We start from the raw sequence: 24,787 nt of genomic DNA, 5'->3' as shown, positions 1-24,787 counted from the left end.
TTATGTAATAATTATGGGAACATTAGCAGGAAGCAACACTAATTTTTCTCTGAAATGTAATTTTTTTGTTTACATTGTTTGCAAAATTCTGCTTGCAAAGAACTCTTCACCCTCTGGCTTCCCTCTATGCATAAATCTGCCTCCTTTTTATTCACTGAGGTCTCAGGAAATGGTGTTACTAGAATGGAGCACTTTTTCCTTTCTTTAAAATGAGTAGAATGCAGTATGGTTTGGATAAGCACAACTAACTGGCTTCAGCTCCCACTACTTTTACTTCTTCAAAGTCACACACACAAAAAAAATCTGAGAAAAAATGATGGGAAATAATTTTTCTAATGCTGAAGACAGTTAAGGTCGAGGAGAGGAAATTTGAACATCATTTGAAAATACTGGAATACAATTTTATTAATATGTCATCTTTCTTCATTTATATTACTTCATAAATGACAATACTGTTATGAAACGTAACAGCAGAGCAGCTATTTTTAAGGCGAGAAAACAATCCCTTTTTCAGTTGAACAAATAATGAAGCACAGGGATATACTTAAATGACATCCTTCCAAACCTTCATTCATTCTGCAATCAGGTTTTGACAACATAATCATTTTCTCTTAAATGAACGGATGCACAAACGAACAGATGGACAGAAAGACAGACAAATAAATAGTAAAATAACACATGCAGCTTTACTCTCCAAATCCTATCACATTTCAATTTCTCACAGCTTTTCCTGAAGGCTGCACCTCTTTCCAGGACTTGGCAGAACTTCTGAACAGTAAAAGCCACTTCAAATTCCTTCAGTCAACCCTTCAAACTCCTGTAGATTAGATAATCTCGAGGGATATTTACAATCAAAGATAAGCCACAAAGGTGGCAGACATAAGAAAAGAAGAGGACACAGAGGGATGGAAAAGGAGGAGAGGATCAAATGTACATAACGGAAATGTCATGCACTTTCAAGTGATGATTAGATAGTCTCGGCCCCTTCAAGACTAAGAACCACTTGAACTGTTTTTAATAGAAAACAGCTGAGCTGGTTTAAACTCAACATGTAGAGCAGCAGAGTCTTGAAATAAGGCACTAAGGTAGATACCTTAAAGGACAGAAAGATTTATTTGTTTGTTGTAATTATATATAAAAATAAAAGAGATCTGGGATTTCAAATAGGTCTTTTCAGATTTTTTGACTTTTTTTCTCTCTAGATCTGAGATTACTGACTCAACTTTCCAAATACTCTGAAAGTTCAGGGTTCCGAAGGGTTTTTCAATGCCCTCTAATAAGTTACTGCCCCACATACATTTATTTCTACAAGAAATCTGTAGCAACCATGGTACAGAAGCTCTGAAAAAAGTGTGTAATATCAGTATACCAACATTCTTATTCTGAAAATCAAGCAATCGTATCAGAAGAGGTAGGGTAGGCAAGACCCACATGAATCATACCTCATTGCTGACAAAATCTCAGTTCAACTTTGCTTTCTTGTGAATACGCTAGCTCACTCTGACACCCACCAGTCTTTTCGTCTTCCTAGAATCATGAATTCTTCAGGTATAACTAATCTGTATGTTTTTATACAATCAAAGAATAGGTCTAGTGTACTTAATGGCCTCAAATAAAAGTGTGTTGCTTAGAAAGGGAGGAAAAAAATCCTTAGTATCAATAAAGTTTACATTGTCAACTTTTTGTTCTTCCTATCTTGTACAAACCAGCTACCGGCCAAACTTAATGGCCGGAAACAATGATTAATTATTACCACTCACAGTTCTACGGGTGGTGTTGGATCAGCTATGTGGTTCTCACGTGGGCCTCCCATACAGTAGCTATCACGGAAGTTAATACGGCTTTTTCATTCACGTGAACAGTGGAGAATTTTCATCCTTATGTGTAGGATTTAGTTATTAATGTGTGTTTGTCGCAGTTATCTGCAAGTCCTTCTGAAGGACATATATCTATTGTATAATTGTTTTATCCTGTAACAGCTAGAGGAATGGCAGTTACATTGTACAGTTACTCTACATCTGTAAAATGTCAAACATTTATTTACTCATTTACTTGTATGTGTTTATTTTTAAAAATTTCCAAGCAATATTTATTAAAAGTCTTCTAGATGCTGCGTCTACATCAGGGAATGAGAAAATGCATAATTTGACTTTCACAAAGTTTATATTCAAATTGGGATAGAAGGATAATTAGTAAGTAGATAAATAAGATAAACAATATAATTAGAGATCATGGTCACAGTAATGAAGAAAATTAAAAAAGAGACCTTGGATAGCATTGGGGGAAATATGTTACGAAGTTTATACTCTGATTTCTTTACAATTTTGCTGTTATTGGGCTGACATTTATTCAATGAACACCAAAACTTCATTTTAAAAAGAAGCTCGTATAAACATCGGGCAATAAACGCCAATCATGGAAGAGCAAGTTAGAGCAAAATCGAGGTTCTAGACCTATTGCCATTTAAGATTAAAAAAAAAAAAAACAAAATATATTTTCAAATTTCAAATAAGAATTTAAAAACAAAAAATTTTCTATGACAAAACCTATAGCAATAAAGAGAGTGATATAAGCTATTGCTATGACATATCCACAGAAAAATAAATCTACTTACATGGCAAAGCAAAAACAATCTCACCTCTGATAGTCAGCAAAATCAATTCAGATAGCTACTAAAAAGACTGCTTTAATATTATTCCTTCTAGATTGAGTAAAAATAATTGTCTGAATCTACCTGACATCTTTGCTTTCATTGTCTGCTTGAAGATGTAAACTAGTATAAAATCTACAAAGTTCTTGCAAGGATAATGACATATTTTGCTTGGACAGGCCAATAATATGTCTAGGGTAAGTAGAGGCTTCAGAAAAAGACGAAGCATTCCACAATGCATTTGATTAGCCACTCAATAAAGGAACCTACAGAGAAGATTGCCTCTTCGACCTGGTGAGATTCTCTCCAGACCCTAGAGTATAATGAGCAAGAAAACAAAGTCATTTTTATCCTACACTAGCAAATGTAATTGCAAATGTTTTTCTTATTAATAAAAAATGTCGAATCCTTTTAAGAGTCTAACCAAGCAACTTGCTTTAATAGCATCCAACAGAATTTCTTATGTTTGAGAAAAATGATAATTCCAGAGAAGTCACTATCCAAACATAGTAGTGCATCTCCATGTATAGGTAAGGACATTGCAACTTTTTCTACAGTAACTCTTAACTCTCAGAGTGGCACATTCAGGATAAACTAGAATTCTGCTCCTGTAACCTGAGCCACATTTTTTCCCCATTCACTAATGAAAGAAATAATGTTAACACAATTAAGTTCAATACTAGGGTATCAGCTTTCCACAGTACACTCACCAATCTCACACACATATTTTAGGACAGTTTTCCAAGCAGGTTGTCTTTTCTAACCTATCAAATCAGCAAGTTCTTCATCAGTAACTAATATAAATACTTCACAGACAACTGTGGTCCAAAACATCCTCACGTCTGACAGTGGTATGTTTTCATTGTCAATTTAGAATAGGGCTTGCCAAAGTGGAAAAAGTGGAGAAGGACATTGAAAAATGTTGAATTGGAGTTGCAGAGATCCAGAGAGCTGTTCAGTCAACACAGCAGACAAACACGGCCCTTTCTGTTTTATTCTGCAAAACCTTATTTTTCAGTAGAAGGGAAGAGAGAGCACAGTGAAAAATAAAGTGATAGATCACAATACCCCAAAGATTGTAGCTAAAACAAAACATAAAATGGATTTTATTTTAAATGGATGTGCTTAACTATAAATTCCTGAAGTGACTTCCTAGTGAGAAGTTTATATTAGTTTGAAATGTTTTCGCCCACAAGGAAAAAAAAAAAAAACTTAACTAATCATAGTCCAAAAAGGCATTAATTATCACTCAACCACTCTGTAAGTAGGTGATTTCAAGTTCATGATATCACTAAGGAACCAGACTCTATATTCTCAGCCACCGTGCTTAGCCTTTGGCTCTCTCTCCTCTGCAAGTGCTCCTGGTTTCAAGACAACTGCCTTAGCTCCTCATATTATATCCCTCACCAGTATCCCAAGCAGAAAGGAAGGAGAAGTCACAAAAGGCTTTTCCCTCACAAGAGAAAGAAGTCCCTCAGTAACAGCCCCATCAGTAGTTGCTGCTTGGCTAAAAGTGGGGAAATGGTGCACCTCTTTCTCCATCCCTGGTGAAGAGCATATGCGTCCCATGGCTGGCTTTGACCTCTCATGATGTATCCCCTAAGGTTAAGGAAGAGTTTACCTTCCCCGAGATTAGGTGATCACCACAGCTACATAAACGTAAAGTCAGGGCTATTAAGCAGAGAATAATATGGTATAGTGATAGAGGAGAAAAAAGACAGTCTGAAATAGGGTTACTCATTAGTGTTTGTGAAATTGTTCCATGTATCTATCTACCTAGCTTTTGATACACTTATCTAGCTATATAAGATCTACTTTTCTTTTACATATCTAATTCACATTGTGACAGAAAGCTTAAGGTAGCTGGATTTTTAAAGGTTATTTGAAAAATCAAACATGAAGAACACCATTACTAAGTAGAACTTCAGTTCATATAATGGGAAAGATAAATGTTTTAGTCCAACTTGAATTGAGATTGAATAGAACTGGAATATATTTTTTTAGTGTATCTGCACATTTCATTAGGAAATAACACATACTATGATCATTAAGTTTGCTACTAAATTAAATTAGGATCTGTAATTCAACAAATACTTTATGTTCAGCACCATCCCAAGTATTATACTAGGTATCAAATGGAATGTGAAGAATAACAACAAACATCTCTTTCTCTAAAGTAGAGTTGCTAGATAAAATACAAGATGCACAGTTAAATTTGAATTTGGATAAATAACAAAACCATTTTTCGTATAAATATATTCCATATAGTGGGATACTCACACTAAAAAGTTATTCATTGTTTATCTGAAATTCAAATTAAACTGGGTATGACTATTTTCATTTGCTAAGTCTGGTAACCCTTAATACCACTAGTCTAAGAGTGGGTAACTTCCCAACAGTATAATAGTTTGTCCTATGTCTCCAATATTTCTCAAGGAAGAATTAAGATGGCTATAGCAAAAATGCAAAGAGGAGGAAATATGTAGCCTTCCATTTTCCTCATATCCAGAATAGGTGCTGGAGAATCTAATCTTGGTTTCAATAGGATAATAAAAGCCATCTAAATCTTAATCTCTCCATGCACCCTTCAAAAAAGCACATACAGATCAAACAAGGAGAAACTATAAAAATGTTTTTAGCATGTATCTACATCATAACCAGGAGAAAGGAAATAGGATCCTCGAATTACACCTAAGTAGGAGAAAATACTTAAATCCACCAGACGCAGCTCTTGAGACCACTGTGGAGCAGAAAGTCAGGTGGAGGCCAAGTAGAAAAGAGGAAGCAGGAGCCCAGTGATAGTGGGACACAGATAAAATAACCTCGTCCAGAGAAAGCCCCTGCTCAGTGGGGAAATACTGAGCAGACCTGAGACTTGAGCTCACAGTGCAAACCAGCAGCGACGGCAGTTACAGGAAGGCACCAGTTCTGGGAGTGAGGGAGTAACCTGGAAGGGGCACCCCTTGATGACTTGACGGAAGAGATAAGAAAGAGATGAAAAGTAAAATTCCTATAAAAGCAAAAGGGAATCACAAAATCAAAAGACTATCTACCTTTCCCTCACTGCCTCCAGAAACACTGATCAAAACAAATGAATCTTTACTGCACTAAAACTCAAACGCTCTCTTAAACTATGGGACACGGTAAGTCATCCACACTTTCACCTTGTTGTACGCACAACTGCTACTAATGGCCTAAGAAAATAAAATGTTTCAAAATGAACAGAGACCAGTAGATAAATATCTAGTCAATGTTCCTATAAGTACAATACAAAAGGAGAATTAAAATATTATAGCTGATAAAAATTCTGCCCAAAATTCTACAACAGAACAAAAGTAGAACACAATACCTGACCCTAAATGAAATATGCTAAAATAGAATCTGAAGATATGGAAATATAGCTCAAATTAAAATTTTGAAAACATATGTGGACAGAAAAAACCAGAAAACTGTGAAACCAGAGTTGACCAACTCTGGAAATAAACTGAAGACTAAATTGTATTAGAAATAAAAACTAAAGTGTAACGTGTTCAAGAGAGGACTGATTCAACTGAAAATACACTCAGGAGCATTGAGGAAAGGCATAAATGTAAGAAAAGAGAACAAAAAGCAAATAACACAGAGGTAGAAAGTACCCAAGAGAAAGTAACTAATAAAGAAAATGGGCAAAGAAGACTTAATGTGCTTGTACCTGTTCTAATTTTTAACAGTACACTTTCAGGAAAAATGTCCCTTGGGCCTCCAGACCAAAAATAAATAAATAAATAAATAAATGTCACTTGCAAGGTAAAAAAAATAAAAAAATGTAAAATAATCAACCAAGCCATCCTTCAAGTACCAAGGTCACAGAAAAATTTTATACAATTAAGAACTCAGGGTATACTGCACTTACAAGCCCCTTCTAGGTAATCTAATAGAGGATGTGCTTCATCCAACCAAGATGCGACTGGCAAAAGAACGACGGTGAGCAGGAAATGTACGTAATTATAAATCCAAGATTAAAGCAAAGGTGGGAACTACGGTGGAAGAAGAGTATTTGTTATGTGTTCTGACATAGTAGGAATAATAAACTTAAAATAGAAGAAGAAAAGAGCTAGAAATGGTAAAACAGAATAAGCAAATGAATTTTTCCATAGGTAGGAGTCAAAAGGTATCATTTAAAAGCTGACAAACCAAATACAGAAGCCTAAGTGAAGAAAAAAGAACTAATGGCATACGAAAGTTATTTGTAATAATCACTAAAATAATAATATAAAGTTTCCACCCCCCAAAAAAAACCTATTTAAAAATAGCAAGGAACAGATCACATAGTCAAACAATAAAAATAATGCAACATCAACCAGAAATATAAAAAACATAAAATAATATGACAACTGACATTAAATTTATTGGCCATATCTGTAAATGTCAATGAGCTTAAAAGTCTCTATTACATGAAAAACACATTAAAATTGTCTCACAAAGCAAAATCTAACTCCTAAAATAGAGGAATTCAAATTTTCAAGAACAAGGGGTTAGGGCAAAGCAGTGTTGTGATTCTGGTATCAGAGAAGATAGACAGAGACTTCTCACCCATGAATCTAGCCAAAATCCAAAACTGACAACAAACACAGCCAGGTAAGGGGGAGAAGGTGCTCTCAAACATGGCTGATGGGAATGTCAACTATCCTAGCCCTATTGAGGGGGATTTGGCAATATCTAATAACTATATTTGCTTCTACACTTTGACTAAGCAATTCTACTGCTAGGCACTTACCCTGAAAATATACCTCCAACAACAACAACAACAACAACAAAATGTGCACAAGGTTACTCAGTCTGGACTTACTTATAAAAACAAAATATTGGAAAACAACCTAAATGCCCAACAATCAGTGTCTAATCAAATAAATTATGGTAACTACCTCAATGCAGCTGTGAAAAAGAATAAAAACTTCTAACTAATATAGGATGATTTCCAGGAATCAATTCAGTGATAAAAGCAAAATGGAAAAAAATGCATATATAGTATTCTACTTATTTTACCTTGAACCATATTTTTTACATATTCCAACATAAAATTAAGTAAATTAATAAAATTAAACATATAAAGATGGGGAGAGAGCTGTAAAATTGAACAGAACAGAAACAAATTAAACTATGTATCAAATTAATGATATAATTATAGAGAAAAAAGAATTCATTCAAGCAATTTTTGAACCAAGTAGTATTACTGTATTGACTCAGTGGAATATATTCTAAGGACAAAAAGAAATCTTAAATTTTACTTAAATAGGCCTGTTGTTGGTAGTGGTATTGGTGTAGTAATTCCAGCACTATTTTGTATATATGGTAGTAAATTTACAGATGTGCTTAAGAATCATGATTCTCACTGTGGGAAGAAGGGAGAAAAATATGAAATGGGTGAGGAAGAAGAAAACTGTGGTACTGGATTGCAATTGGAGGTACCACTATGAACTCCAGATACACATTCTTAGTTCTGTCCACTGAAAGAGGACATCAGAGCCAATGACATCCTTATCACCAATATCTTGATTTTTAAATACCATTCCTCAACAAAAGAAACCATCTAGTGGAGAAACAGTTATTTCTAGATCTGGGGAAAGAACATAGAAGGTGAACATTTTGTTGTGCTATAAAAGAAGAAATGCTAAGAAACTGCTAGGGACGGACGTCTCAAAAGGATATAGGAGCCAACTTGAAAGGTCTCCCACTCATCACACTAGGGACAATTTGAGAACTAAAAAAGAAAGTCAGTAATGCCTATAAATGAATCATTACAGTTGAAAAGAATCCATGAGTTCCTAATAAATGTTTTTTTTTTAAAAAAAAGCAGAGTGAATAAGGGATTACAGAATTAGAAAATCAACATCTTGCGACCACTGACGTAATGATTAATTTGGGCAGGAATCATCAATACATGCTAAAATCTTGGGAAAAGTTTGACATGGAATAGGATATGCACACACCTCAAAGTATCACCCCTCAGATATCTTATTAATTATAAAAACAAAATATACCTTTACAATAGAGAAATCTAGCAGATATCCCCTCAACCAACCAAGTGAACAAATTTAACATCATCAAAAAATGGGACTTCTGACAATATACCATTTGATGTGAATCACTGACAAGGGTACAGTCTCACCTGGGTGTTTTCGTGCCAAAAATGTTTAACCCCTCATTTAGTCTTGAACAAAACCATCCAACAAATCCAAAGTGAGATTTATTCCACAAACCAAAAGCCTTGCATCATCAAAATCATCAACATGAAAGACCACTTCCTACCCTTCCCCAACTTCACCCCCTCCTCACATACACTCCAGTAAGGGAAGGGAGGTGAGTTCCTCTAAACTAAAGGAGTTAAAGAAATGGAACAAATAATGACAGTGTATGACCTCCTCTAGCCCCCGCTGAGTTCTGGATCAAGAGTGATAGATCTATAAAAGAATCATTGTGACAATTAGGGAAATGTGAATCTGGACAGTCATTTTAATAAAATCATCATTAATTTTATTAGAAGTGAGGAAAGTACTTTGGCTATGTAGAAGAATATCGTTCTCAGGAGATGAATCCTGAAATATTTAGGAGTGCATTTTCACAATGTCTGCAACGTTTTTTCAGAGGGAACAAAATGTGTGTTGGGGGGGTATATAAAGAGAGAAAACACTAACTTTTGGTAAATCCAGGTGAATGGAATATATGTGTTCATTATACTATTCTTTCAACTTGTCTGTAGATTTCAAATCTATCAAAACAAACTCTCGAGGGGGGGAAACCCATCACAGGCACAATCTTTTAAAAGTTATCTAAAGATTAGGCCCCGAAGGGTACAGAGCACAGAGCTCAGGCCATCATGATCCACTGCAAGATAATCTCGGGAGAGGCAGTTGCTGTCAGCAGCAGCAAAGTCACATGGAAGCTGAGCCAGGGCCTACAACACCACCTGCTGTCTTTCTTTTGACCAATGCTGAGCGCATCCTTGCTAGGCAGCATGCTAGCTATCTCTTCTTGAAAGCTGTCTGGTTAGAGCTTTTCATCAACAGTATGTGACTGACCAGGCTGCCCATCCATGTCCCGAGATTTCTGTTGGGGTGGGATGACCTCCTTTCCCAAGCCCCATGTCCCTCCGTGGGCTCTTGCTACTTCTTACATAGAATTCTCCTTCTAAACCACCTTGTCCCAAAGGTATCCAACAAGGCAGCTAAGGCTCAGTGGTCAGAAAACAGTAACCATACAGAAACAGTTGAGGAGGGATGGAAAAGAAAGTGCTTACTCCCAAGAATTTTTCTCAGCATACCAAGACAAAGGCTCACTTTTCTCCCCATTAGATTCGAACTAGGAACTACAGACAGCTAGCTTACAACCATGAGCAGAAAACCTGTTTGAGAATGAACCCAGCAAATGAAGAGATCAGAGCTACACTGAGTGGCAAAAAGAATCGAGTTCCTGGAGACCTGCTTTACCTCCCGGATCAAATGAGGTGGACCAGTCAGGAGTTACAGAAGCCCATACACTCCCTCCTTTTTACATTTTTTTCCCCTTCCCCGGCTTGGATTGAATTTTCTGATGATTTACAATTCAATCTCAATTGAAACTATGTGTTGTGTAAAATGTATCCTCTGGAAAAATAGGTAACTATGTTAGGGAAACAAATATTGTTTGTTTATATCCCTCTCTTTTCAATTCACAAAGCATATTAGGATAATGAAGTCCAGGAGAAGTCCTGCAGTAAAGAAATCTTTCTAAGTTTGTTCAAATCACTATGTGCCAAACAACTTGACTTTGGAGATGCCTATTAAGAATCCTTAAAAGCAGTGTTCCATGGGAAGCAATTTTGGCAATAATTAGGTGGAAATCGTTCATTTGCCTGCAAAGAAATCCTCTCCTGTATCATCACTTAATCTCAATATCTAACATGTGTATATATAAGATATTAGGAATTGAGGCTCATGCAATCAAAGATCCTAACAACATCAAAATGCTTATCAATACCTGCAGAAGTCTTGCGGTACTTTGTGCATGCCTGCATTATACTGTTAGATATTACGCAAAGTTAGCAATTTCCCAGTTTGACCACAACCTGCTAGTGAGCAGAGAGCAGAACCTTTCATATTCGTTATCCCCGGCAGGTTGAATTATGCCTGACACATAGGAGGAGCTCAGTAAATGTTGTTGAATAAATAAAATCATTACCAATTTACTTTTTTCTGTGGAAATTACATTTCTCATTTCTTTCCTTCATTTTCCCTTCTGTTACACATTAAATTAATGCCTTTATTGAGAAGTCTATAGTAACTCCTAGTTCTTAAGTCCTGGGAGGATAGAACAAACTCAATGCTCATTAGTGTGTACAACTAGTTTCAATGATTTGTTCACTGCACATTCCCTTTCACTTGTCCAGGATGAATCAGGTTGGATCATTATGGAGCTCTTTAATCTTTCATTTCCTTGGACAAAATGCTACAATTAGAAATGTTTCCAGTCCTGTTTTACCTCATCTTTCAAACTAATAAAGAATGGCAAGTTTAACACATTCTTTCCTAAAATAGGCACATTAGGGGAAATAATTATACACTAATGTGCATGGACCTAGTGGAGTTAATGTCATCCCTTCAAGATAGAATATTTATTTCCAGGGCATCAGGTTTTTCCAACAGATGGTTGTGCTACGTTCCATCTACTGCCTATATAAGCTGCAGCAACGCATATCTTTGTAATACTTTCTAACCTTTCACTTATAGCACAGAGAACATAAAGTAAAACATGTTAACCAAAAAAAAAAAGCTTATGTTATTAACAGTAGAGTAGACTTAAAATCATGTAATAGGTAACAAAGATGCTTTTTGAAGGACTCAGGGTGGTTGATCTTAAGAAGATTCTGGGATTTCTGGGATGCATGAGAGCCATTTCAAAATGCTTGCAGAAAGAGAAATATTCCAAGTAACTTAGAACAAATAATCTGACCACATGACATGTGTTTTTAAGGACAAAAAAAACTATGAAACTTAAATTATTGGTACCTCTCACAGTGCTGGTGGTAGTACTCTTACTCTGAGATAATGTTGCAGATAGTGTGAGATAAAACCAAAGAGTAATTATGTTGGTGACACTGAGAACAGGATTTTCAGCATAGGAAAAATATGCAGATGCAAAACTGATGAGGGTAAATCTTACAAGCTCTATAAAATTGATTTTATATTGAAAATATCTGCATAAACTCATGGGATATTTTATATATTAAAAAATGCATATGCCCAACTGTGTTCACTGAAAAGTTCTAAAGACGAACCCAATAGCAATGAGAATCTCAGCACTCATGTTGTGATCTCTATATATCGACATCAAAAAAAAAAAAAAAAAAGGAACAAGGGTTTTTTGGAGAAATGGTTGATTCAAGACCTGGAACAGGAAATTTACAAGATAAGTATGAGAGTTTGTCATGCCAGAAGTAAAAATGCTGAGGTCACATCAAAAGGACCTAGACTGGGAGCAGTGGCTCACAGCTATAGTCCCAGCACTTTTGGAAATTGAGGCAGGAGGTTCATTCAAGGCCAGGAGTTTGAGACTAGCATAGGCAACATAGCAAGACTCTATCTGTACAAAAATAAAAATTAAAAAAAAATCAGCCAGGCATGGTGGTGCACACCTATAGTCCTAGCTACTTGGGAGGCTGAGGCAGGAGGATCACTTGAGCTCAGGATATTGAAGCTTCAGTGAACTATGATGCAGTGAGCCACCGCACTCCAGCCTGGGTGACAGAGAGACTTAGAGACTCTATCTCTAAGGAAAAAAAATTAAAAAAATTAGAAAAGGACCTAGAAGTCAATTTGAATGGTCTCTTTCTTACTAGCCAAAGAAAGGACAATTTAAGCAAGAATAATGTTTATAACTTCAATGAAATAAAACGCATCAAATATGGTGAAGTCCATGAATTGGTAATGAAACTAGAAAAAAAAATTTCATTGGTGTCCTTTGGTGAATGCTAGGGAATTAGCCCCTAATGAATAAAATGAAATAATTGAGTATTAATCTTGCCTTTCTTGTACGAACTTTATCTCATTATACCAAATAACAAATGAGAAACTTCTCTTTATAAAAGTATTCTATGCCAGTAAATGAAGACGAAATCATAGAAAGAGAATATCACTATTTGGCAAACCTTAATGAATACTTAAATGATCTACTCAATGGTAGCTGCTAATATTACAAAGACAAGCAGACACCCAGATGGAAGTACACACCATCAAGCAGGCAGCAGTCTTCCCTCATTCTCTCAAAAATAAAATTGAACTTGAACTTTAGCCTTTAGCTCTTACTACCTACCAGTTTACTGACAATATCACAGGTAGAACTTGCTAACTGACCCCATGAGAATGCAGCCAGCAAAATCAAGATCACATGAGGCTTGAAATGCCATAGATTCTTCAAGCAAAAAATTTCAAAGGAAAAAAATGGAGAGAAATCTATAGAATAATGGAGATGTAAGAGATAGATCAATCAGTCACAATGTGTGAACCTTATCTGGAGCCTGACTCAAACAAATTACAAAGAAAAAATTTCAAGGCAGTAGGGGAAATCTGAAAACTGACGTGAGAGTTGATAATATAAAAAATTAATTTTCTACATGTGATAATATTATGGTTTTATTATAAAAATGGTTATCTTACAGAGATACATACTAGACTATTCAGTGATGAAAAGAAATGTGCCATTTGCTTTAACATAATCAGAGTGGAGGGGGCAATAAAAGAAAGAATATTGGCCTGGAGTTGATAATTATTGAAGTTGGTAACAGGGACATGGGCGTTCACTATATATTAGTCTCTGGACTTTTGCTTTAAATTTTCCAAAAAGGTTCAATAATATTTGCAGTGTAAGCATGTGAAATAGGGATCAGATGTGATGCCAACCTGGAATTTAGACCAAGCAACATAAGTTTCTGATAAAGTACAAGGAAGTGTTTTTGAACAGAATTACTCATTGCAGAAAGAGCCATCTGAGTGGAGTATATTTCTAGTGACTGAAAACGTATGAGGCTTAAATTGGGTTACATTTCGGGCCATTCTAATTTGGTGGTCTATGAGCTGTTCTTCAGTATCTTCTTAAAGACCACCTAATTCAGAGTAAGCGCTAATTGCAAAAACATGCACAGCATCTGTTTCTGTGTGCTTGTGTGGTATGCGTGGATGTGCAGTGGAAGGGCCTGGAATACAGAACACGGGCACAGAAGAAAAATGAGAACGAGCATATGAAACATCTCAGCAAACAGCAATGAGCTAAAAAAAATGTGGACCTGCTATGCTTAACTTAACGACTGCTGAGGGTACTGGTGAATTTCTTTTAGTTCGCTAAAAGATGAAAATGATTTCTCTATCATCAAGTAACTAACCCAAACACCAAGTTTTTAAGGCACTAATTTAACTAAGCTTCAGGAAACCATGCAAAGAGATCATTAGAGAACAGAGCTCTATGCCACCTAGGCATAATTTGTTTTGCTTTGCTTCAGACATGCTAATTTTCTATGTCTGGATCAGAATTTCTATACCAGCAGGCTTTTTACAAGGGTCAAATTGAACTCACCAGGAAACCAAAAGAGAAAAGAAAGAAAACAAAAGCTACACTTCTTCCAAGTAGTCTTTTTAAGATTATTCTGTAAATCTTGTACAAATATTTGAATAGACACTATCCAGACAAACCGACTGATTTCTTTCTTAGCAGAAAGGAAGAAATTAGGCTTCTCATCAGGTTCTGCCTCTTTTTAATCAAGGTAAGAATAATCAGTGGATGCATTTTTCACTTTGACCACATCATCCACCATCAAAAAATAACACCTCTGCATTCTGAACCCAATTTTGATCCTGATCTATGCAATTAAGTAATCAAATCCCATTTGAGGAATTAATAGTTTTCTTCTACTTGCCTTACTGTAATTTGACTTCCTCTGGTGTGAAGCAGCTCCTTGAGCTTGAATTGTTTGCATACTGGACTATCCATCACTAGCCTGGAATGCCACCCCTAGGCCAAGGCACCCTACCAAGGATCTTCTTATGTTGGAAAAACTGGGAAAATCATATTGATGTGGATGTGCATTCTATTGGAAGAAGATCAATACTTTCTCCTCCCCAGGCAATTTAGGCTTTTCTTCTTTCTGATTCTTCTCATCCCTGGATTGCTAAGTATCATTCCTTTTACTCCATTAATTTCCTGGCCAAGTTCACTGCCAATCAAAATTAAGAAAAGATGTATTCCAGATGCCTGTCTCAGATAATTTTAGAATTTGGATTCTCAACACAGAACATTTGAAGCCACCATCACCTTTCAGAAATGGCCAAACTCACGTTCTGTGATTTTGGAAAATGATGAAATCTAAATGAGCGACACTCTCTCTCACTTTTTATCAACAGACATTTATGGAGCACTTACTCAAAGAACCCTATCTGTTGGTGGAGAGATAGGCTACAATAAGCCAAAAAATGTGCCTTGATCACTAGAACTGATTCCAATACTGAGTGAAAAGTAAATTAGAAATGAGAAATTCAGAGAAGCTGTTTGATAAACGAACGTGAATCAACATGTTCAAGAAGACAACCACAGATTAAGTGAGTTCAAGGGTCAATCCTATCTGCTCTCCTGCAGAAAATGAGTTACTGATTAAAGAAAAATCTTAGCTAAAATCTTGATAAAAACACTTTGCTTCTGTTAATAGACCTACTCATCATGGTAGAGTGGGGACCAAAGGGCCAGACTACGCATGTTATTTTTTACTCTTTGAAAGCAAAGCTGAAAAGATAAATTACCAGTATGAAATAAGTTATATCTTGCTCAAGGAGTTTCATAAAAAGTTGTAGCAATTTGCACTGGCAGGAACAGATGCTATCAAAAATGATTTTTCCAAGTGGATTATTAGTTATTGGCCTCTTTTGGGAGCATGTCAACTAGTTACTTATAGGTTAACAACATTCCTAATATAGCCACTTTCATCACAGTCATCATGTGTGACAATGAAATCACAATTATCATAATCATCATAAGTTAATTGCCAAGTACCAATTAAGGTTCTGCTATGTACCCTCAGTGGACCAGCATCCAATGATTAGGCAAACTGATTAAAATTACCCAAACCCCTACCCATAAAATGTTCCCCTTAAGCTCACTAAAGAAGGCAACATGCCCATCTCATTCATTAATACTATTTTATCCTTGGTGTCAGGAACAGTGTAGGTGCTTAGAAAAAAGTAAATCTTTGCCAAATATAAATGAATTAATTAATTAATTAATGCATTAATAAAAGTCTGCCTCCTAAGAACTTCGATTCAGTTGGGATTTCCCAGGTTGTAGAACAAATATGGACCACACCTGAGATATAAGTTTGCTTTTTCTTGGAATTATCAATTGTGAGTATTTTTCTTTTGTGTTAATTTATTGATTTCATGAATACAAAGTTTTTAAAAAGGAGATGCTGTTATTCTAGCTCAGTCACTCATGTGTTTGGCCCCCAAAATGCCCTTGGGCTTAGTCTCACAGGTTTAAACTCAAGAAAGTGATGGAGATTTTCAAAATGCCATAATAGGAGATCTTCATAAGTCATGGAAAATTATGATTACTACCTATGATGAAAGAAATAATGGGTGGAAAACAAATGTTAAAAAAATATTATGAAAATATTTGACTTTTTCTACTTAGGGAGGTCACCATCATTGGGAAGATAACGAGGTGAAAGAGGGCTGCATGTGTGCATGAGTGCAGGTGCATGAATCTGTTAGCGTGCTGCCCACATGTCTAGCTATTAGCACACTGGACTCCCACCTAGTTAAAGAAATAGCCATATGTAACTAGAGGCAGAGCAGGATAGCTGTATATGCACCTCAGGAACACAACTGCAAATTCAAGATATAAGAAAAAGTACTCCCAGATAAGTCACAAAGACATAATTTCTTCTAAAACACACTAAAAAAATCATAAAATACCCCTTTCTTCTTTACTAATGGTTAAAGAAGAATGGTTAAAGAATGTTTGAAGTTAATACAAACAAAAGTATAGTATGGTATAAACATTAGCACAAATAATCTTTTACTTATTTATGCTTCATTGACCCATTCCTTCATTCAATAAATATCTGTAGGGACCTATTATCTATCAGGAACTGCGGGAGGCACTGAGGATTCCATGATGATTGTTATGGTTCCTGTCTCGATGGAACTTACCCAGTGGGAAGGGAAGTCATCACATGATCACATAGAGATGGGAAATTATAATTACGTTAAGTACAAAAAAAGGGATGTGCATGGTGATACAGCAAATGCAGTGAGGGACCTGGCTACTTAAGGAAGGCTGAGAAAAAGCTTATGGCGATCTCAAGGGAGTGTCAGAATTAACCAGGCAAAGGGGCATGGAGGGGTACCCAGGCAGAGCAATAGCATGTGTAAAGGATCTATGGAGGGAATAAACTTGGTGTGTTGTAGGAAGAAAATGCAGTTTGCAGGCTGGAAGCAGAAAGTGATGCAGAAAATGCTGCAAGACGTTTGGAGAGATGGGCAGGGGGTTGCCTTTATTCTTAAAACACCATATTGTTTGCAAAAACAGTCTTTCAGAAGTATTAAGCAAAGGAAAGTAACTACGTGGGAAGGTATTTTCTTTGCTTGGTTGGTTGGGAGTTTTAATAATCATTCTGACTACTTATTATAGGGAGAACAGACTGGAAGAATTCAAAAGTGGAAACTGGGAGGCAAGTAAATAGCTATTGCAATAGTCTAGTTGAGAGACAACAGTGGCTCAGACTAAGGTGGGGGGGAGGAGAAATGACAACTGCCTCAAGAGGTAAAGCAGCTGTGACTTGATGGTGGATTGGCTTTAAGGGTGGAGTCAAGTCTGACATCCAGATTTCCATCCATGCACTAAGAGAAGGAACAGTGAAACAGGCACATCTTGGGGGTAAGATCATGAATCTGTTTTGGGGAAGTGCAGAGAAGAGTCAACATAGCAGGCCTGAGACTGGTATCCTTTGAAAGTCCTTCTTGCAAGGCTGGCCCTTGACTGGCATCTGGGAACGTGGATTTTAAGAGCATTCTCACCATTCCCTCATAAGTATGGCTCACTGCACCTAAACTGCTTATGCAAACAATACGGAGTATGCTGAACACCTGCTTTCCTTCTATTGAGTGTGCAATTTTGGCAAATGGTAGGCAAGGAGCACCTGTGTGACCATCCCCCAATAACCACCATGGGCACTGAGTCTCTAATGAGCTTCCCCCATAGACAACATTTCTCACGTGTGGACACAAATGAGTGCTGGAGGAAAAAGTGCTTTTGCGTGTGAGTCTACTGAGAGAAGTCTCTTGGAAGCTTGAGTCTGGTTTCCTGTGGACTTTGCCCCATGTGCCTTTTCTTTTTGCTGATTTTGCTTTGTATCCTTTTGCGGAAACAAATCATAGCCATTAGTATGACTACATGATGAGTCATGTGAGTCCCAGTGATTCACCAAACTTGCGGGTGGTCTTAGGGACCTCCAACACAGGGTACAGACCAAGTATAGAGCAGTCAGGAGCTCGTGGGGTACTCTTGGCTGGAGATCAGACATGGGCCATTGAAGGTATGATCTCCGTAGACTCAATACCCAGTACAACTTTCCACGTAGAACTGAAAGTTAAAGCAGGAATGATCTTAAGAAAGTGTCAAATCCAGATTCCTCATTTTTTCAGATGAACTAAGGTTTAGAGAGCGAAAATACCTTTCCAGAGGTCACAGAGCTACTTAGTAGCAAATCTGAGTACAACCAAACCAGCGCTATCAGTGTATCATTTACCGCCTCGTTGGAACATGTCCTTTCTCAGAAGGCCTCCTGCTTGCATCAGAATGCGCCACATGGTTGCAGATTTCTACCATGTTGCATTTGCAATTAAGACAGCTAAATGGGGTGTCTTAAAAGGATGATTTCCAAGCTGCCAGGACAATAATGCCACAAACTCGACCAGATTTTATGAGTCAAATGACAGTATAAATCATTAGAAAAATGTGTGCCAACCACAGACACAGCAATGCCTCAAACTCTTAGAGTACTGAACATCATCCAGTTGGCCGAGAAAAAAACATGTGGCTTCAAATCATTTTTCACAATTACTATCCTAGCTAGTTCATAGTTTTTGGCAGATTGGCCCCACATGCATAACGGAACTCAGCTAATTTTCACTCTGCTGATCGACAAATATGATTTTTCTTTTCCTTTTCAGAAAAACCACCCAGAGAGCTTTCATGAAATCTGAGGTAGTACATCAAAAAATGAGCCCATTTGTTACGGTCTGTCTTTAAATAATGCATACTAAACAGGCCACCCAACATTCCTCACAAAAAGTTCTACTGTGCTAAGATGATGAGTCAAGAGGATCAGTCATACCAACTACCAGGGTCTGAGAGTCAAACCAAAATTTCCAAGTCGTTCTTTGTTTTTTTTTCTTTTAAATTGAGCTGCCTTCCATGTGGCAAAAATTATATATATGTGTATACATATACACATTTTTTAAAGTTATTTACTACGAGTTTCTCCAAAATCATTATTAGTATTTAACAGTTAGACTTGAAATACTACACGATGAATTTCCTTAAGCAGTATTTCTGTGACTAAAGGAATATAAAAGCTTCCTATTAAACTCACATTTTCACCTAAGTATCATTTCCAAGTTGTCTTCTTGAGAGACTGTTCATCAATAGCCCAACTGCTGAATTCCTATGTATGAATGTGTATTTTATGAGGATTTCAAAAAATGTAAATCTACTATAAACTGAATAACGCCTCCTACAAAGAGAAGCATCCCAGCAACAAGAGGGAACTCCCAAAATGTGTTTCAAATTCAGCACCAGCGGTGACTCTGTAGCGGATGAAGGGACACTATTACAATAGGGATCACAGGGAAGTTCAATTATATAGATAATGTTCTATTCTCTAGTTTGGGGTAGGTATTAGTTAGATTTTTTTTGTATGTCTTAAATATTTTATAACAATTCTTAAAATATTTAACTCCCTGAACGTGCTCAATTGGTAGTTCCAGATCCTTAAGGAAGAGTCTTGTTTCACCTTGCTATTTGTGGAGTCACACTGCATTTTCTTTAGTAGTGTAAAAATGGTCCCTTGTATCAGCTAGGTCCTTTAAAACCAATTCTATTATCCTGAGTTCCCAATGACTTGCCCAAATCCCCACGACCTTTCCTATCAGATACCCTTTGTCTCAGGAGCAGCTTGAAAGAATATATAAGCCAAGGGTATTTTCAGTCAGTGCAGATAAAGTGAAAATATTTTCTCATATTAAAGCTGTCAGCTTCCCAAAGAGAAAATTGTGTCAGGAAAGAAAAGGCATAAGACCAAGAAAAAGTTAAATTGGCCCAGTGTGCTTCAAAATGCCCATAAGGTTAAAAGCCCTTCCTTCCCCACCTGATAATCGGGAGACCGAAGCAGCTTGTGCTCACATAAACTTGGGCTTATAGTACAGTAGGGCAGTGGGTTCTCAAAGGGGTTCTGGGATCCCACCATCCAGCACCAGTTGGGAACTTGCTAGACATGCAAACTCCCAGACCCTGGGGAGGGGAAGGAGGTGGGTGGGCAGCAATCTGTTTTAAGAAGCCCTCCAGGTGATTTTGCTGCCTGCTCCATTGAGAACCACAGGTGTAGAAGGAAGTTAGAAGAAGTGAGTGACTGCATTTGAACACCAGAGTTTGCCCCTGGTAAATGGTGTGACCCTGGGCAAGTCATTTAACTTTTCCATGCTTCAATTTTCCCATCTACAAAATGAAGATGATAATACTGTAGCTCCTAACTCACTGGACCACTGGCAGTAACATGGCACACCTGAAAGCATGGCAAAATGCTTGACTCATACTAAGCATTCTCTGCTAGGGAGGTGATCACAGATTTGCTTTTATTCCAAATTGCTCATCCATTTATTCAGTTAGCATTTATTGAGCATTTACCACATACTGCACATGAGAATCACCCAGGGAGTTCTGATGAAATCCCACTGCCTGACCCCCTCTCCATATTAGAACATAGACTCTCTGACAGTGGGGCCCAACCTTGGCCAGGTTAAAGCTCCCTAGGAGCTTCTAATGCAAGAAGCAAATCTATAAGCAAAAATTACAGCCCAATGCCCAAGCAGCAGTGGCTGGATGTATACACATGATCCCAGGGAAACTTTTAGGGAGGAGTCACTTGCTCAGCAAACTTTCTTTGGTGCCTATATATTCCTCTCACCTTTACTGACCTCCATAGGAGACACAAATCATGGTTCTCTAAACTCTCATTGTTTGGCAACATGTCTGACAAAGAAGACATGCAGGAGAAGTCTGTCGAGGCAACAAAAAGTGACTTGGATGTCTAGGATTGGGACCTCCAACTCCTGGAAACCTAAGCACAGTTTGTCAGGACACAGCAGTAATTATAAAGCCATTATCTCCATGACAAATTCTCATAAATGCACATTTGCCTGAATATATTGCCCAGGCCTCAAGGCTGGACAGAATGGTTTCACACACCCGTTTCCAGGGGAGGAGTGACATGGGAAAAGCTTTTAAATTAATTAAAAGAGACACTAAGGAACACTTCATGCCATTCTTTAATCTCCACTCTCCTGTGATAAATATTGAATGACAGAAACAGGCCCCGGCTAACGAGCTGGAGGCAGGATCCTACGGAGGTCAGGAGCACCACTGCAGGGCCCAGGGCTCAGAAAATGGAGAAGGAAATCACACCTTTGCCTTGGCTGTGTCGTTAACATGCCACCAAACAGTGCTCCGAAGAATCCCCACTGGACATGAGCTCTCACCCTTCTCTGACTAATAGCAATTTAAACAACAGATAAAAAGGAACCAGCATGATTGCAATTAAGAAGTCAGAGAATAATAATAACAATTATGATTGACTGAGGGTTTTCTAGCATCAGGCACTGTGCTAAAGGCTTCTCATGAAAAATTTCATTTGATTGTGGTCGAGGGCCTCCCCATGGCCCCCAGCGATCCTCCCCTCCTGACAGACCCGTCCTTGCCTTGCCCCCTGGCACTCTGAATCGGCACTGACTCATGTGACCAATAGAAAATGACAGTAGTAACTGTCTGAGGTTGCTGAGTCAGTAGTAACTGACTCTGAGGTTAGATCATAAAAGACATCGCCATGTCCAGCAAGACCTCTTGGATCACCTGCCTGGGGGAAGCCAGTGTCAAGTTAAGAGGATGCACAAGCAGCCCTGTGGCAAGGCCCATGTGGAGAGGAACTAATTTGCCAGCCACACGACTGGGCCACCTTGTCTGAAGCCCCAGACATCATAGAGGAAAGCCATCATCACTGGGCCCTGTCTGAATGGCTGACCTGCAGAACCCATGAGTTAATTGTTGGTTCAAAAACTAAGTTCTGTGGTGTTTTGTTATGCAGCATATACAACTCATACACAAGAGCTAGACACCTTTATGCTACAGCTGAGTAGAGTTTAACTGATTCCATCTCGGACAGACTCAGTGAAATAGCAGGGATTTGAATCCAGGTTTGCAGATTTAAGGATCCCACCTCCCACTCTGTCCTAATACTCCTGGCAGATAAACATAAGGTATAGCCCCTATTTCCCATCCTTTTTGTTAAGGGAAAAGTAATCATTTAATAGAAATCTGTGAAGCGCTTTGGTTGTCCCCAAGATACTTTGTTCATCCTACACAGCACCCACCGTTCTGCCTTGTATTTTAGTCATTTCTCTATGAACAGATTAGAAGCTCCTTCACAATGCTTGTCAATAGTAGAAAGGTAAAGACAGCATGTTGTGCTAATCCTGTGGACATTGCTTCAACGTGTCCGCTCTGGCATGTCTTCCACTTTCAGGCCTGGTGATCTTAGACAAGCTACCTAAATTTCATGACCCACAGAGTCCTTGCTCTTATAACAGGGCCAATATTAACACATGTGTTTGTTCACACTGCATTGGAAAAATACTCAGAGAGTACTTAACACATTGCCTGGCACATCATAAGTGTTCAATAAATGTTACCTAATTAGATTATTATTATCAAATATGTGCTGAAAAACATCCAACATTTTAAATGGCCAAACAAAAGCTCTTCTCTCAACCTTTCCTCATGTCAGAAAAAGAAGTTCCAATGAAATATTAAGTAGCAGTGGTTCTTCAAAGTGACGCGATCTCCCTATGCAGGCACTGAAACCTGCGGTCACCAGGCCAGCCATGTGGCTAAAGACTTGGCCGTGGTTCCTACGAGAGTCCAGCCTGCCCTGCTGGCGTGATGAGAGGATCAGGAAGAGCTGCCATGTACTTCCATCGTCTAGTGGGACACACACGGACAATGATTTGGCTCTTCCCTACAAGAAGAAATAGACGGCAAGGGTCTGCCTCACCCTGGTCTTACATAAACAGCAGTGTAGAGGCAGTTTGCTTCCATCTGATCTCTCAGTCCCAAAACATTCTTGTCATTCTGTCAATGCAGACAAAGCTCCTTAGTTCCCGCCAACACTTACTCTAGCACCTTCCCTTGTGGTTCACTCTTTTTGGTCTTAGGGCTAATAAGCCATCAGGTGTTTTAGTGTCCCCTCATGCGACTCCTACCTAAAAGATGTTTAGATTCCCACTCTCCCCTTGAACTTAGCTTTATGGCTCCCCGTTTTTTTTTCCCCCTTAAACACAAGAAAGCTTTCTGTGTAAAGTTCTGCTTGGGCTCTAAAATATTTCCATAACCTTCCACTTCTGGGTATGACTAAGCAAAAGGAAGTTGAGAGAAACACCAGCCACATTCACGGATCTCCAAAGCAGCACAGATTCCCAGCAATTCAAGGTGCGGGGTTGGGTTCTCAGGGGGGTATACAGAGAGGGATCAGGACATGGAGCTGGCCCTCAGCAGGGACAGAGGGCCAGGAGACCAGGAGGAGGGTACAGGACAGCAAACGAGGATGCAGAGGAGGCCCCTGGAGCAGTGAGGGATGGGAGGATCCTGACCCGAGGAGGTGGGGAAGAGCAGAGAGAGTGCTCCAGGCAGAAGGAATGTGAGACAGGCACCGGGAATGCCATGGATTCCTGTCCTTTCTTCAGTTTGGAGACATTATGTAGAGAAGCAGGAACAGGGTTTACAAAAAATAAAGTAGTATAGTGGAAAATATGCTGGCAATGTTCAGCAATAAACATTTTCGAGAAAGAGATAAGTAAAGGGCGTTTTACACATTGTAGAGCAAATGGTGACTTGTGGATTTCATGACTAACATGTTCTAATTCATTTCTCAGTGATCATGAACCTAAAAACCCTAAGGCTAGAGATGTACATTTTCAAAAGAGGCAATGTCAGCTGAACTGGTGGATTACTCTTCCCAACATGTTAAGTAAGTTTTTCTCACTGAAAAATCTTTGGATTGAACCACTGAACTACCAAGTCACACACTTTTCTACTATTTTTTCCCTGGTCTACTTTTAAAAACTATTACCTGAAGTGAGAGAGCACACATTAGATGGCATAAATCTGTCACCAACCGGCAATCATTGCAATGATTTCCAAGAACCAATATCCATTAACTAGACTGGTTTCAGGGTGGAGTAAATGTGTATCAGAGGTAAACATGATTATTGATAGGTCTAAGGGTGTCTGCATCTTTGCATATTTTTCTATTCTCTGGTCCAAACTTAGCAAGCTACTGCACAAAGTAAACTCTCAAACAGGATTTCTGTGAATCAGAGCTCCCTTTTCTTTCTCCTTATTAGAACCAAAGATCTAAGTTCAAAAAGATCCAGAAAGCATCACAGACCATTAACTAATTTCAAATGGTGGGTTCCCAAACAGGAAAAAGTCCCTGGTCATTATTTCTGCATCCTCTCAGTCCAACAAATGTTCCCCATACAATGCAAAACTGGATGGCATGGCCCCGGGCCAGGCTTCCTTAGCGAACTTACCATATACCACATGCTTGGCCACTTGGGATCATTGAAGTAGGTAGACTGAGCACGACTGAGGTCATAATCCCTCTTTGTCCGTTTTTTCACCACTTGCTGTTGGATCCACTCCACCTGCCAAGAAAGAAGACATTTGGTGAGTGGTCAAGTTCTATCAGGGTTAGCACAACATAAACAAGCATTTCCCATCTTGAGTCAATGCTATGTAAGTCACAGGCTT

The 24,787-nt window shown here is 38.1% G+C and overlaps 1 protein-coding gene across 3 annotated transcripts in view; it reads right to left on the bottom strand.

Annotated features, from left to right (window-relative positions):
• Window positions 1-24,787, bottom strand: part of PCSK5 (proprotein convertase subtilisin/kexin type 5) — a 409,990-nt gene that overhangs the window by 302,214 nt on the left and 82,989 nt on the right. For all 3 annotated transcript variants that reach the window (XM_045562588.1, XM_045562586.1, XM_045562587.1), the window contains exon 3: window positions 24,568-24,681. In XM_045562588.1, the coding sequence (XP_045418544.1) occupies window positions 24,568-24,681 (114 nt within the window). The remainder of the gene's footprint in view (window positions 1-24,567; window positions 24,682-24,787) is intronic.

This window comes from Lemur catta, chromosome 10, assembly GCF_020740605.2.
Source record: "Lemur catta isolate mLemCat1 chromosome 10, mLemCat1.pri, whole genome shotgun sequence".
Lineage (NCBI taxonomy): Eukaryota > Metazoa > Chordata > Mammalia > Primates > Lemuridae > Lemur > Lemur catta.
Note: the sequence above shows the minus strand (reverse complement) of the source record. Positions and strands in the feature narration are given on the sequence as shown.